The sequence below is a fragment of the Mixophyes fleayi genome, chromosome 11, assembly GCF_038048845.1.
Source record: "Mixophyes fleayi isolate aMixFle1 chromosome 11, aMixFle1.hap1, whole genome shotgun sequence".
Classification (NCBI taxonomy): Eukaryota; Metazoa; Chordata; class Amphibia; order Anura; family Limnodynastidae; genus Mixophyes; species Mixophyes fleayi.
The window spans coordinates 55,245,609-55,261,829 of NC_134412.1; the positions used below are offsets into that span (position 1 = coordinate 55,245,609).

General features: G+C 39.1%; 2 protein-coding genes across 3 annotated transcripts in view; one reads left to right on the forward strand and one right to left on the reverse strand.

The window, feature by feature from the left end:
• TMPRSS4 (transmembrane serine protease 4) overlaps positions 1-14,091 on the reverse strand; it is a 38,543-nt gene extending 24,452 nt beyond the window's left edge. Inside the window, exon 1 of the mRNA XM_075191637.1 lies at positions 13,907-14,091. Coding sequence (XP_075047738.1) covers positions 13,907-13,912 — 6 coding nt within the window. The 5' untranslated portion in view covers positions 13,913-14,091. The remainder of the gene's footprint in view (positions 1-13,906) is intronic.
• The window catches only part of SMIM35 (small integral membrane protein 35), a 71,390-nt gene continuing 61,987 nt past the window's right edge, over positions 6,819-16,221 (forward strand). Inside the window, exons 1-2 of one of the 2 annotated variants that reach the window (XM_075191640.1) lie at positions 6,819-7,083; positions 8,760-8,816. The gene's annotated coding sequence lies outside the window, so the exon portion shown is untranslated. The remainder of the gene's footprint in view (positions 7,084-8,759; positions 8,817-16,221) is intronic. The other variant, XM_075191641.1, reaches the window with a different exon arrangement.

Consider the following 16,221-nt stretch of genomic DNA (forward strand, 5'->3'; position numbering starts at 1 on the left):
TTTTATTTAGCACACACACTATAAAAATATGAGATAATGCGCCCTTCACTGTAAAATATATTAGAATTCACCTCAGAATACGGAGACAAAATTAAAGTACGAGACCGCAGGCACAGTATATAAGGTGTGGCTCAAAATTGCCACCATAGTGAAAGATATTATCATTGATGACTAGTACTGCTAGAGAGCAGAGGCGGGCTGGCGAGTCTCAGCCCGGGGGGCGCACAGGTGGCCGGATCGCCTATCATGTGATGCGGCCACCTGTGCGCTGACGCGGCCGCATCGCGTGTTTTGCAATGCGGCCGCAGGTAAGTATTAAAAAAAAACGTGCATTCACGGGGGTCAGACGGATCGGCCCGGGGGACCGATGCCCCCCTGCCCCCCGCACCAGCTAGAGAATGCCAAAAAGAAGATAATGCACCCATTCTGTAAAATCAGGACATTTTACTATGAATTTACAAAAGCATGAAGCCACAAGCCATGTGATTTCTACTATCCTTATATTTAACAGTATTGTGTGCATTATGCCTTTCCACTGTATTAACAAAGTAAAATATGTTTTGGTATAATTAATTTTTGTTTTACATTTTATTAAATGAGATAGGAAAGGAAAGCCTAGTGGACAGGTCCAGGACTGAACATAGTGTTGACAAGATAAATGTATGGCTGAGGTAAGTAGTACAAGAGATATGCAGCAGAGAAGCTGCTAATTGTTGTTTAAACACCGGTGAACTGTGACACATCTGATATGAGAGATAATAAGTCATACTCTCACATATTCCATATGTCCCAAAATGGAGACAGTCGGAGCCAGTCTGAGCCAGCTGAGAGTTGTTACTTCAGTCTTTCTACACCCACATCTACAAAACCCGCTCAGAAGATTCCAGCACTGGGTGTTACTACTGCCCTAACCACAGCCCAATGGCACCTGCTCCCGAGTACAGTAGAAGGGCTTAGCTTTGTCCTTACGTTCTGTAACCCAGCATGTAAACACTTGAACCATTTTAAAGGTGGATTGCGAAAGGCAATGTGTTTCGCTGCAGAACGAGAGAAAAATACATTTCAAATAAATCCTATTTAAAAACAGAATAGATTTCTCTTTAATACAAGAGTTGGCCAACAGGTAAAAGCCCTGACACAGATTAATTTTGCTTGATGTATTAGAAGATATTTAGGGGTACCCTTTCTTTTTAATACAATAATAAAATATTAATCCCATACTTGCCAGATTTTTACTCTTCCACAGCAGGAGATCCCGGAGTGGAGGTGAGGTGTGAGGACGGAAGGCGGCGGGGCACAACGAATCCCACCATTTTGTCCCCACCCCTGTGTCGCAATTATGCAAAAGCTTCATTTTGCTACCGGAAGCAGGGCCAATAGGACGCAATTACCCACAAATCTCATCATGTTGGCTCCCATCTTGCCCACTTCACTAGGATGAGCTATATTCCTGCTTAACATAGAACAAAGCGGTTTGCTAAGGTCCTGGCAAACTGACTGTGTTTAGGACAGGGTCCCAATGTGATCAAAACAATGAGAATGTAATCATCTCAGCTACTGTGACATTACTGCCCCCTGTATATTAACCAACCAATCCACAGATCTCTGCAAAGCAAGTCTGCCAAGCCGTCAGCCACTCTGTTTCTCCTCTGTTAGACAAGCATCTCCCTGCTAATGCAGCAGAGGAGTGAGAGAGAGCACAAATCAGTGAAGTATAAACTTTTCAGTCATTTAATGTCTACTATACAGCTCAATAATACACAACTTTGATATACAGGTAGTGGACAAAAAAATGGAAACACCAATGTGAAGTCACAAAAAATGTGGACCCCCTTTTTCCTATACAAAGCAGCCTGTACAGAAAGAACTAGGACTCCTCTTAACACCCCCTGCCAGTGGGTGCTGCGGTAAAAAAATGTTTCAAGATAGCTAGTGTTAGTGTCAGTAGTATCACAGCTCATTTAAGTGAACAATAAATTGGTAAACTATGGTGTTGGAGGGGGGGGGGGGGTTCTTTTTTTGTTTAAAGTTTTTTTCCCACTGTCAATGTGTTTATTTTACAATATTTTTTGATGGTACAATACAGGCCCCAGCAGATCCTGAAAGCCAGGGCATGCTGGCGCTTGTAGCTCTATAAGGATGGGCTGTTTTTTTCGAAGGGGAATGGCATTTTTTTTGTGGGTCCTATACCCCTAGTGAATTCAGCTCCATGCTGAACAGGCTAGGGCTGAGTGACATTATAAAAGGGGGACCCCACGCTGCGGTTTTGCCGTTCTAGTGTCACTAGCCCTGTTTGTCATAGCCTGGTGCTGGTTGCAGCTTTTTTGGGAAGAAACCATGCTTTTGTTTCCCTGAAATCACTGTGTTCAGAACACAGGAATGCATTTTGTATCTATAATTTGAAGTGTGTGGCATTCTTACAATTAATATGACATGCTCCTTTATTGGTCAGCTTGGGAGAAGAATCTTGCATCATGGAAACCCTTCAAAATCATGTGGTTCCCTTCTAACTAAAGTTACCAACTCGTGCTGATAAAGACCATTGCTATTCCAGGCCACAATGGTTGCTTTGTTGGTGAATTAATAACAGTCAAGAACCAAAAAAAATAGGAAATTGAGATGCTCAAAACATTCAAACAAATTTAAAATTTGATTCAATTTCAACAGTTCGAGAGTCTGGAAAGTTCACAGTAGAGATGCTCATGCTTGGTTCCCCCGAGAACCGAACACACCCGAACTTAGCAGATCCGAGTACCGAGCTGAGCCGGTTCGGTACTTTTGCGCTCCCTCGGAATTGAAAACGAGGCAAAACATCATTGTTACGTCATCGGATCTCACGAGCTTTGGATTCTATAAGTACCGCCCTCTACGGCGATCCAGCACCATTTCACAGATGGACACAGAAGGGGTAGAGTTATTGGCAGTCTCTAGTGCAGTTGGGCAACGTCATAGGTAGAAAAGAAGAGGAGGGGCAGCAGTGTTCTTCAAAGTCTCCAGTGACATTCAGTAGAGCTCCATTGCTAATTGTCATTGCTGAAATAGAAATAATAGGGCTGGCAGTCTTGGTCTAAATCTGCACTTACATTTTACTGTACCATAGCTCACTCAGAAACAGGAGAGGTGGCAGGGTTCAGTGCGGAAACAGAAATTGCAATAATAGGGCTGTCAGTGTTCTTTAAAGTCTCCAGTGACATTCTACTGTGCCACAGCTCATACAGAAACAGGAGGGGTGGCATTGTTCTTGTCACTCTCCAGTCTCAGTCATGATGATACTAATCTCTGTACATCATGTGCTAAAGTTTATGTTCAAGTGCATGGTGGTTTTAAGTCAGGGAAACAAAAATGTAAATAAAAAGCTTGTAACTTTGTAAAGAAAAAAAAACACTTCTCTAATAAAGGTGAAAGTTTACTGTAGAACAACATAAAATTGCCAACATGCCATTCTACCCAAAATATTACCAAGCATACCAGCATCAGCTAGCTCCCTTCCCTCAGCTAGATCTCAGCACCCGCAATCTACACTGTCATCATATTCACCCTCATCAGTGTGTACATCATCCTCAAACAATACTAATTCATCCCCACTGGAATCCACCATCACAGAAGTCTGTGTACTTTGATGTAATTGCTGATTGCCTTCCTCGTGGAATTTGTAGTTCATTTTACGGAAGATCTGTCACGATTTTTGAGCAAGTCTTTTAGACAATACCATGTTGCGCAGACTCATCTGCATCACCACTGGGTGTCTTGGGAAAGCTAAGTTTTTTCGTAGCAGCAATTTCCAGAGAAACTGAAGGAGGAGACGTCACTGTTTCATGTACCACTTGAACTGTCAGCTTGCTGACCAGGAGCTCATTGCATCTCTTAAGATCTGGGTCAGTTGGAAACAAAGAGAAGACATAGCTCTTAAACCTAGGATCAAGCACAGTTGCCAAAATGTAATGATCCAATATTCAAGATGTTGATAACTCTTGGATCCTGGCGAAGCGAATAAAGTACTTAATCTACAAGTCCAACATAATTAGCAAAATTGTTATGTTTAATTTCCTCCTTCAATTTCTCTGGCTGCTTTTCAAAAAGTCTAATTAGGGGAATCACTTGACTCAAGCTACCAGTGTTTGCACTCTCTTCACCGGTGAGTACTTCACTGCGCTGGACTAAAGCACATTCCCCTTAAATTCTATTCTTCTATTCAGCTTTTGCACTCTCCTACATGTTGTTGCAGAATCTCGAAAATATTTTGGGACACAGACAGCATCTCCTGCATGTCATTGTCATTTTTAAAAAAGTTCTGTACCACCAAGTTTCATTGTGTTTGCAAAAGGGGGAATGTGATGGAATTCCCCCCCCCCCCCCCCACTGTAATGGTCCAACAATATTGTTGGCGTTATCAGAAATCACATATCCTCAGGAGAGTCCAAGCAGGATAAGCCATGTTGTAATGGCATCCCTTATTTTTTTAAACAAATTGTGAGCGGTATTACCTCTGACCTGTGCCTTGTCTTGTCTCTGATAACCACCTCTCACTCTTCAAGACTTCTCCCATGCTGCTCCCAACTTATGGAATTCCCTACCATGCTCATTCACACTTTCCCACAGCCTTCAAATCTTTAGATGCTCTTTGAAAACCATCTCTTTTTTTTTTTTTTTAAGAGGTGACAACTATCCCAATCTCCACTCTGAGCCACACTTGCTTCTCTTGTTTCAGCTGCGCCCTATTCCCTTTAGAATGTAAGCTCTCTAATGAGCAGGGTCCTTCATACCTTTTGTTTTCATGTCTCCATTCATTTTGTCTGCTTTGTCTGTTCTTGTTCTATGTATACCTTGTTTTATGTATGTCCTTGTCTTCCCTACTGTACGGCACTGTGATGCCTTACAAATCTACAACAATAATAATAATAATATGCCTCTTAGTGAAGCACATGATATACATAGTAACCTGCCTCTGAAAAATGCAACGTTCTTGTGTACATGCTGCTGCTCTGGTTCCGCTTGTCCACATATCTGTGGTTAAGTGTACAGTGGGTAGAATGGTATTTTGTAGCCCAATAATTACATTTTTACGAACCTTCTGGTAGAGGTGAGCAATAGCTTTCTAGTAAAATGGTGTTGTGATGGAATTTGGTAACGGGGACAGAAGACCTCAAGTAATTGTCTAAAACCAGCTGCATTAATAGTGGATAGTTGACGCAGATCTAATACAAGCATAGTCGCCATGGCGTCTGTGATCAGCTTTGCGACTGGGTGACAGCTTTCATACTTGCTTCCTCTTGCAAAGCATTGTTTAACAGTCAATTGTTGTATCTTATCACTGGCAAGAACTGCTGCAGTCTTTGTTTGAAATAGTATGTAAATAATATTTTGATCTGTGAGGTGGTCAAAACTGACTGGAAATGACTTGAAATTAGTGTTATTGAGGTTAATAATAATGTAGGGGGAAAAAAAGCAAAATTCGGTGATTTTAGGGAAAAAAAAAAATAAAAAAATTAAATAAATAAAAAAAAACAAAAACACAAAAATCGGGAACAAAAACCAAAAACACGCAAGGGCGGTTTTGCCAAAACCAAAACGCGAAGTCAATCCAGATCCAAAACCAAAACACGGGGGTCAGTGAACATCTCTAGTTCACAATACAATACTGAATCCGTGCCAATTCCATTTTGCGTACTGAAACTGGTATCTTACGTTGGGGACTCGCCCTTCACGTTTCCCATTCATATTGCACCAGTGTATAAATGCCAGAGGTAAGAAGAAAACATGCAGAACTAGTTTGAAATATGTTAAATAATTTTTTTTTTTAAAAAAACACACACACAGGACTTGATTTATTAAGGAGCGTAACTGCTGATAAGCTGCGTATAATGCGCACAATTACTCTGCGCATGCCCAGACCTGGACCATACATCATAGAATGCAGCAATGTTCAATTCATATTTGAGTGCAAAGGACCCTTACTACAGACTACGATTTCAGGAGCGGAACAGGGAGGGGAATGGCCAGATGCACGTAACAATATACAATAAGGCTGTGCTTGAGCGCATGCAGCATCGTCCGATTGAAGCATCTCTCTAAGCTACATGTTTTTCAGTTGTATCACTCACCAGCTATAGGTCTAGTCTAGCAATAATTACTAGTGACGATGGCCGAGTATGCAGCTAGAACATGTGTCGGAAATCAGGAGCAACTGTAAAAATGTATTTTATGCACAGTAGACATCCTAATTATTATATCCTATTGAATGTATTTCATGGTTAAAAAAACAAAACTTATTTTTATTTTTTTAATGATTTGTCATTAATGACTATATTATTAACAGGTGACATTAATTGAATATTTCTTTTCTGCAAGTTCTTTTGTGACTTAATAGTCCACATATGTACTGGACGTATCCTGCAGCGTCCATAGATGTGTATTCATCACCAGACGTATCTTCACATCCACTAGTTGTTGAATACGGATGTGCATATACCCGATTTATTTATTAATTTTTTAAAACGCACATTACGTTTGTTTTGTGTTTGGTAATGAATCAGGCCACTATACTCATTTTCCATCTTTAAAAAAATCTGAGTATTTTATTTTTCAACAATTACAAAATGCATAATATATCCAACAAAAATAATAGATCTCCAGTACAGGCAGATAGTTTCTAACACTATAATATAGAATATTCTCAATATATAGGCCTTTAGATAAATCAGTAGACATCTAGAATGCTTTTACTTGCAGTAAACCTTTTTTTTAAAAAAAAATTGACTACAGCTCAAGAGTTAATTTTTACACTGCAGACAGCACTGAATGTAAAGATCACAAGTCTCTTGAGGCAGGAGCATCATGACTGGGGACCAGGGAGATAAGGCCCACGTTGCTAAGAGACAATGGAGACAAATCCCAGAATCCTCAGGTTAGCAGAGTCATATCCCTCAGCAGATTTGTATCCTTTATTCTAAGGTGATGTAGAACAGAAGATTCCGTGAGGAAAAGAAAACATCCAGCTGGCTGCAATGAGGGTGCTAACAGCACACCTCCAAAATCATTGAGGGTTTCCGTATAAAGCAGAAGAATCGTGCATTATATAATCAGGTATGTGCTTCACAAACACGTGAATCCTATATTAATTTAAGTAGTTAAGTGCAATTGAAAAGCGATCAGTTTTAGACAAAGGGGGCGCGGCAAATAGTGACAAGCAACATTTCATGCAAATCGAGCTTTGTGGCTGCAAAGACTATTGTGGAGAGGTATGACGTTATGGCGATAAAATCTTCGAGTTTCACGTTTGCTTCACCACTCTACGGAATGTCATATATTTTTGAATTTGCATATTGTGAGTTATATTCAATGAATAGAGCTGGGATGATCATGACAATTGTGAATTCAGCTACATCATGACCATGGTGAATTCAATGCACTTTACTCTCATATTGCCGGTCTTTTGTATACATTTTTAAATGTATTCTCAAGAATTATTTTTTACATTGTTTGTTGCATTGTTTTAAATAAATTGTTTACTTAAGTTAATCGGTTCTCTTTTTTATAGTTGTCTGCCAACACCAGGACCATATTGTACTATTTATAAGACCCAGCTACTTGTAGGTACCTGCAACAACATATGGGCCTAGTTATAGCTTTAACTAGCTGCCAGAAGACCTTCCCCTACACAGTAGTATGAGCATATCATTCATAGCCCCAATCCTAACCTGTTGCCACAATTATATTTTGAATCCTGTGACATTGACTGAATGACATGACATGGGCAGAAAAATACACCCATATACTGCATATACCATAGCTAAGCCATAATATTTTTAGGGTTAGTAAAACAGCAATTTAGCTCAATACATAAAAGATTTTTATAGACAGCAAACTTGATAACAAAAAAAAATTGCCATATAAAAAGTTTTTAGGTGTCCTGGTGGAAGCCACAGGGTGTGAACATAATGTGTTGTTATACTAGACCCCAAAATATTGTGAATAAGTTTCTGTGTTTAAAAGAAAGGATTCTCTTTATCAAATGGCAACAGACAATGGGTGAGATATGATATAACCTTTATGTCTGCCTTAATATGTTTTTTGTTTCTTCAATTTTTTATTTATTTAACTGGTTAACATTAGTAATCATGGCACAAGGTCATACAAACTAGTTGACATACAACTATATTTACATACCAACATTTCAATGTTCCACTCTGAGATCCCGGAGTGGAGGTGGGGCATGAGGATGGAGGGTGCATGGAGCAGCGAAATGCGCCCCATTTTGGCCCCGACGTCATGTCTCAATGATGCAAAAGCATCGTTGTGGTGGTAATAGTGGGGTGGTTCCACAGTGACATGAGTTACTGCGAATAATGGTATGGAAGCTCCCATCCTGCCCATTTTATAAGTGGGCAGGACGTTGGAGAATGGCCTGCTCTACCAGGAGTCCGAGAGAGCTACCTGGAAACGTCGGTCATTATGTATATACATTATAAGTAATAAGGTGATACATACAAGTGTTATCTATACAGTATAAATATGTACTAATGATAAACATGGGGAGGGTTGGGGGAGAACAAACAAATATTGTATAGGAGGAAGTGTTTTGGAAAACTCCTTCTTATGACTTGTGTTTAAAACACTTTTTGATTGTTTTTTTGATAATGAAGATACGGCAGGTTATTTATTACCTGTTAAACAGGTTTCCTATACTCCTCCATGGCAGCATGCTGCCCGTCCTAAGTTTTTGCTGGTGTTTCTAATATGGTATTAACATATTTTTTCAGCTTGGGGGAACCAGAAGACACGGAGAGGAAGAAGGCGTGGCCCTAAATATCCTCCAGGTGTGACTTATTTCCTGTTCTCTCACGTGCATGGGGGGATTAACCCCATAGTGTATGCTGCCAGGGAGGAGGAAACTGAAGGATATAGTTTTGAAAGAGAGGAGTTTTAGTAGAACAACCAGTTGGAGAATATTAGTCAGGATTGAGTTGCCTTTGATTTTGTAATTTAGCCAATGTCCATAGCGCCCATATCTACTGTCATAGAGAACATTATATTGTTTATTTCAATGAAAGCTATCTACCAAATAAGGCTTTCAAGAGCCATTATTGATTTTACAGTTCTTAGCTATAAGACATTTAGCGGCTGCAAGGATATGGGACATTCATTTTTTTTACAGTGATTTTATTTAGTTCTTACACAGAACAGCATAAAAGGAAAGTCCAGGGATCTTTTCCAATAGGAATCTAAATCAAGGGATTGGATTTTGTACCATAAGAGGGCGATCTGGTGGAAAGTCCATCATTTGTGCAGAAAGGTTCCCCTATGGCTGCAACTCTTCCAGCGTTTTGGTCAGAGTTAGATTAAATAAGATGTTCTCTATCTGTAGTGTAGTACTAACTATATTTTAAAAGATTATTTTTTTTTTGCAGGGCAGCATGGTAGCTTAGTGGTTAGCACTTCTGCCTCACAGCACTGGGGTAATGAGTTTGATTCCCAACCATGGGACCACCTTATCTGTGTGGAGTTTGTATGCTCTCACTGTGTGCGTTGGTTTCCTTCGGCCACTCAGGTTTCCTCCCACAATCCAAAAAGATACTAGTAGGTTAATTGGCTGCTATCAGAAATTAGTCTTAGTCTCTCTTGGTCTGTCTGTGTGTGTGTATGTTAGGGAATTTAAACTGTAAGTTCCAATGGGGCAGGGACTGATGCAAGTGGAGCTAAATAAATGATGATGATGATGATGATGATTAAGGTCAAAATGGAACTTTTAGATACACCCTCTGTTATCTCTTTCCATCCATTCTCATGTGGAGGGGGACCCAGGTCCTTTCCCCACTCCTCCTTGTGGCGACTTTGCGATTGGTTAAAGGGAATAAAGAGGGAATAAAGCAGAAGGCCATATAGTGTAGAGATCACAGCTTTGCGAATAGGAGATCAAATGCAGATTTGTTCAAATGGTAGTAGATCTCTCGCAGATTGTTGTGGTGAGAGAGAGGTTATAAATTGCTTAGTTTGGATGTATTCAAAGGACAAAGTGTCCGTTTAGTAGGTTTCCAGAGATATGCATTGTTTTTGTTCTGTCAAATCCACTACAGATATCCTGCTAAGATCCATTGGATAAATCAGGTAGTAGGAATGTCTTGTGGGAAATATTGATTATTCTTTAAGAGGAGTAATAGCGGTGTTCAGAGTTTAGAGGTCATATTTTAAAGTGTAAGAGTCCCAAATTTGCAATGAAAACTGTACTATAGGTAGCGTATGGACAGAGGAGGCCTGAGGTTTGTTTTTTCTTTTAAATGGACCGATAGATGAGAGGGATAGCAAGCTGAAGTACTTGGTTTCAATATCTAGGTAAGAAATTTTGTTGGCTGGAGCAAAGCTAGCCAATATTTGGGTTACATGTGAAGCTAAGTAATAGAATTTGGCATCAGGGAAGCCTCTTTCCCTTCTTATTACAGTTTTTCTAATGCTTGATATTGAAATCCGTGGGTGCTTAGTCTTACACAAATCTTATTAACCGTTTTTGAATAGTTTATGGAATTTTTACTGGGAGTGTTTGGAATAGGTATAGCTTTTTTGGGATAATGTTTATTTTTATCACTATGGTCCTGCCCAGCCACAAAATTATAAGGGGGCACCACAAAGTCAGGTCAGTTTGTAGTCTGGAAAAGAGTGGAGGAAACTTTGCCTGGTATAGTTGATCATAAGTAAAAGTTACAAAGATTAGAGTATTCCTAGAAGTATATCTGTTCTTCATGGGAGACATGACAAAGCACGGCCCCTGATTTGGAATAATCATCTTACTACACCTCTGCGTTATATTATACAGATTGAGTTCAGCTAAATAGCTTTTATACTAAGCCCCAAAATAGTCTCATTTTCATGAAAAAATTAACTGTCTAAACAAAAATCTGATATGTGGAGTGAAAATCGGGGTCAACCTAACCCAAGAATATTGTAATTTGTTTACTAAATATATGTCTTAAAAAAATATATTTTTTGCTGGCATTCACTGGCCGCCAATGTTCCGCCAAATAACAGATTTTACCTGCAATATGTATGGAGTGAAGCATTTATTTGAATACTGCAATGAGTTCACATGTGTAATGTGAAAAATATCGCTACTTGTGGCTAATGAAACGCCCCTTTGCCTTGTTACTGAGGACTATAGACTGTATTGTATTAGCATATCACTGTGAATGTCCATCCTACTTCCCAAGAGGGAACCGGGATTAATATAGGAACTAATCCTCTGAAGCAATGCATGCTATAGCAGGATCTGCCTTACCCTATGTACTTGTTTATGTCAGACTGTAAAATAGACAGTCAGAGCATTTCTATTATCATGGAGTTTTCTTTCAAAGGAAGTACTGCCCAGCTCATCATGGTGGTTCCTAGTCTTCAAAAACCAAAATGAAACACCTGATATAAGTCAGGTTAAAATACCTATTTAAGAATTTTAATTTTGGGGGTTTATTTGCAATTAAAGTGGTTTATAGATACAGAAGAGGGATAGAATCACAGAGACATACAAACCAGTCAAATGTGTAATTACGGAGACTGTCCCTCTTTGTGCTTTCAGTGCTCCTAATGAATACATGTGGTCAGTGGTTAGGATGATACATAACATATGGACTATGTCCAGATTCAATCAGCCCGGATACAATGAGTGAAAACAACACCTGAATAAGTAGGAGACGCACCCAATCAATCAGGTGCCAAATTCACTTCCTCATTCTGTCCTGGTCAAATGAAAGGCACAGGAGCTGATTGGCAACCAGCACAAGATTTAAAATATTTTAAGTGGATTTTAGTTTAAATCTCTGTGAGGATGGAAGGTATGTGGTTCCAAAAGTAACTGCTGTCCTGATTACTTAGAGCTTTGAAGGTCAAAAAGACATTAATAAATCTATCCAGCTTCAGAACTCTAGATTTCTCACAACATTCTGAAGCTATTAGAAATCCCAGTAGTACAACATTACATTGAGAAACACTGTTTCCCTGTCACACAATGCCTACATAAGCATTGGGAAATGGGCAAAGATACATAAAAAGGAACGCAAGTTTTCCAAGCAGTTTTGGTGTATTCAGTTTAGTGATAGTGTGAGATACCACATGAGAAATAGACCATTCCAGACCTGGGCTTCCAGTTTCATTTTGTAATATATATATATATATTATATATAAAAAAATATTTTTTTTTTAAATCTTTAAAAACTATTAAATTAAATAACACTATTCAAAGAATAAAGCATAGTTTCATTCCTTACGTTCTGTCATCGCCATCACAGAAGAAAGATTGCGATGGTATTTGTACCACTCTAATCCTTGTTAAGTAGGCTTCTACATTGTTTACATGGCAACAGCAGTACTATTGTTGGTGGTAAGATTCACTGGGTGAGACTCAGTGAATCTTACCACCAACAATAGTACTGCTGTTGCCAGCAGTGAACCCCTTTTTCTAAAGCAAAAAAAAATAATTTTCCCTTATTTAACAATCGGTTTTCTCATAAAAATCCCCCAAAAATGGCCGTTTTAGGGGGATAGCCGAATTTTTAAGAATACTTAACATTTATTAAAAGGGCATCGCAGCAGATATTTGCTGCAAATTATCAAAATACATAGCAGCTCCCTTAAATGTCTATGGGGACTGCTATGTAACAAGTAATGAAAAGGCATTTACACATACGGTATTGTACACCAGCTCAGGCTGACATACATTACCATAGGTGTAATATTTCAGGTCTGCTCTATGGGGACAGCATTGTGGTAGAGGGATCTTTGGATCCCTCACTGCATCTTACTGCTCTTCCCTTCGGTCACTATCACAAAGGTGGTCGGTCACCTTGCCATAGTGACCATAGAAAAGATAGGAGAGGGGTCTTCGCAGGACAGCAGCCTTTCAAGACTGCTTAAGTTTTTTAATAAATACACACAATGTTTCAATCCTTATCTTTGCGATAAGGACTCTAAGGGATTGTGTTAAAAATGCAATCAATCTTAAATAGTCACCTATAATAGACCCCTAGGTGTCTGAAACGCACATTAACAAGAGATAGGTGAACAAGAGCTAAATTGTAATACTACACTACTTGGGATCTCACTGCTTTAGAACTTTGCTTTTCTTGGCTGTAAAAAATGTGTTCAAAAGCTATCACATCACCACCCTAACCAGCCAGTGTGGTTTTAAAAATAGAGGAGAGCAACAATAGCTTTTGTTTGCCTGTGGTTTGTTTTGTTATAGTTTTTGGTCATTGTTTCAGCTTGGAACGCCCATGAAAAACAACCCTGTGGATATGGATCTCCTCACAACTATACTTTATATTGCATAAAATACATATTATTTTGTGCTAGGGACTAATGGATTATGTCACGTTGCAGGCTTATTAGTGATAAAAATAGTTTACTTTTTTTTAATAAATTAAGTTAGTTCACACACAGACCACAGAAGTAATTTTTGTCTCTAGTATAAAGTCACCCTGACCTAAAGGTCAATTGTCTGCACAAGTGTAAATTATCCATGAAAGTAACTGCCTTGGTACATACCCCTGAGGTTATAATGATATAAAAGTAGCAAATACCCAATAAATGACATTTACTTCCCCACATCAGAATGTACACATATTTAACAGTTATTAATGTAAGCAAAAAATAATCTTCACTTGAACCAGTCAAAACACAAAATAATTGCAAAAGTGCCACCAAGTCATTAACAACAATATAAATAATAATAACATATATATTGTAAATAAGCAAAATTAAACAACTTCTTAGAAATGCAGACACCATCCAGCATGGCAATATTTCTTTTAATAAGTACTTCGGCTTAACTTGTCTCTAAAAGACTGAACATATTAAAAACATCTGATAAAGGTTTATTAGTGACGGGCAGGTTAGCAAAATCTCTCAAAACCAGATACACACTTACCATCATGTAAAAACCCCGTAGTGGTCCTAGAACGTCACCCCTCCAGATCTCAGATCACTGCTTGTGTTTATCTCTACCAATATGTCAGTTTCGTTCTCTCTCCCTTGCCCACATTTCAAGTTTTATAAAAAGCACATTGAAAGTTGTCAAACTGGAATCCCGGGTTTAGCCCTGCCCTAGACACCTTGGCTACGCAGCCTCTTCCGCCCTGACTCACCTGGATATGTGAGAGGCTAAAGTGACAGCTGATAGAACTCCTTACTGGAAGCGCTAAGTATCGGCTGTAGGGCTTCTTCCTCCTATTTACCTACATTGCCAGTTACAAGGAAGTTACTATATCACACATAAAGACATGCTTTCATGCTGTGTTATTACAAAATACTGCTTGTAGTGACAACTACCGTAACATGACTTATTATCTTATTACACCTATTAGCTATACATATGCCAAAAATGATCTAAATCAGTGGGCAGTTTAACACACAATAATTTTAAGATTATTTCTGACCAAGTAACCATGCCCTGCTGTAATCGAGGTAATCTTATGAGTGATATTTTGCTGACCCTGAAAACCTATGTTTATCACAAAATAAAGGTGACCCACATTTGTTTGCATTCTTGTATATAGATTCTAATTATAATGCCAAGCATTCTTCAAATATAGATCTGCAATCTTTTTATTTATCTTTTAAGTGATGTCATCAGAGACTGGTGCTATCCTAGGCTTATATATTTTTGAATTTAGAAAAATGCTTTATTTTTTATAGTGTGCAGGAATATTTATAGGTGCAGTATCTATTGTATTGTGACAATGCAGTGTTCTGCTAGCAATCACATAAAGCACAGAGCAGTGGTGGACAGCCTTCACTAATAAGTTGAAACAGTTTATTTAATCTAAGAAAGAAAATCCACTTTTCCTTAGAAACTCTAACACACTTTGATTTTCCCACAGGCCACTCAAACCCCCACACTCACCTGAAAACGCCCCTTAGACCCCCCACATTGGCCACTCATCCATAACACCACATATGCCCTTTAAAAATGTGCAATTTACCTCAGAAAAAATTCTACTTGTCATTTCTCAACGCCCCGAGCACCCCAGAAATTTATAATATCCCTGAGATTCCAAACAAAATGCTCCTCAAACTCCCCCCACTTATCCATTACTAAGAGTACCAGTGACCCACAAGCAATCTAATGACTAATAAAATACCGCCTAAATAAAACATTTCCTTGCTTTAATGGAGCAGGATTTGTGCAGCCCTCTGGTCTCAGATGAACTACCTGCTCTGCGTGACCTCCCTGCACTATGTGGAAGAGGTCATGTGATTTTTAACTCGCATTCTCCAAGCAAATAATGGTTCAGTCTTATTCTCTTATTTAATAGGAGTTGGGGTCATGGTTGAAGTTCAACAGGGTTAAGAAACACAGAATTAGAGCTGGGACCGTCAGTGTATAAAGCAGAAAAAGGGACTGACAGAGCATAAAGCAGGAAGGAGCTGAGACCTGCAGTTGGGCCTCAGGGCCGTAGTCACCTCACCTCCTGCAGCAGTGGTTGTTACTGCACTGCATGGACCTATCAAACCTATCTCTTCTGAGCACAGACCATGCTCAGAAGAGCAGAGTGGAGCAGTGAGAGGATTGACTGCTTCACTGCTCTCGATTACTGGGCCCTATCAAATTTTGCTATGTGACCCAGCGAGGTTAGTATTCTGACCCTTGCAGTATACTTGATTTGTAAAGTACAATGATGCAATCCAATGCTTAAGGAAGCCACAACTATCAAATAGGTATACTAAACATGCCAAGTATTTAATATGGTCTGTGGTATTTTTATGTTTTTCATTGTGGTTAAAGAAATTCAAGCTGGTACATCTGTCTTATTTCTTGTGCCAATGTAAATGTTCTTGTAGGGATTGAAGCCACTCCTATTCATACAGATATCTGGAAACTGACACGCACAAACCTTCAGTCAATGTTTAACCCAATGGGGTTATGATTTGCTATTTTATTATCTGTTCAGCTTGTTTGGCTGCCAATTGATCTAAAATGTGTTTGCTGTTGCCATCTCTGGCTGCTGGACCCTCTGCACCCAACTATCAGCATACTGGACTTTGTTCTGTTAGAGTTGCAGAAACTGCCTCTCTATTAACCCCAGCCAGGGTGCGGTAAATTATCCTTCACCTCCTCTGTTTCCCTGCACAATTTGAATCAATTGTTCCCTCGCACTCTCTTATTACCTATCCTAGCTAATCCCCATTCATCCAAATCTGTCTATCATGCACCTATTCCATTTACACTCTTTCTTCTATTTA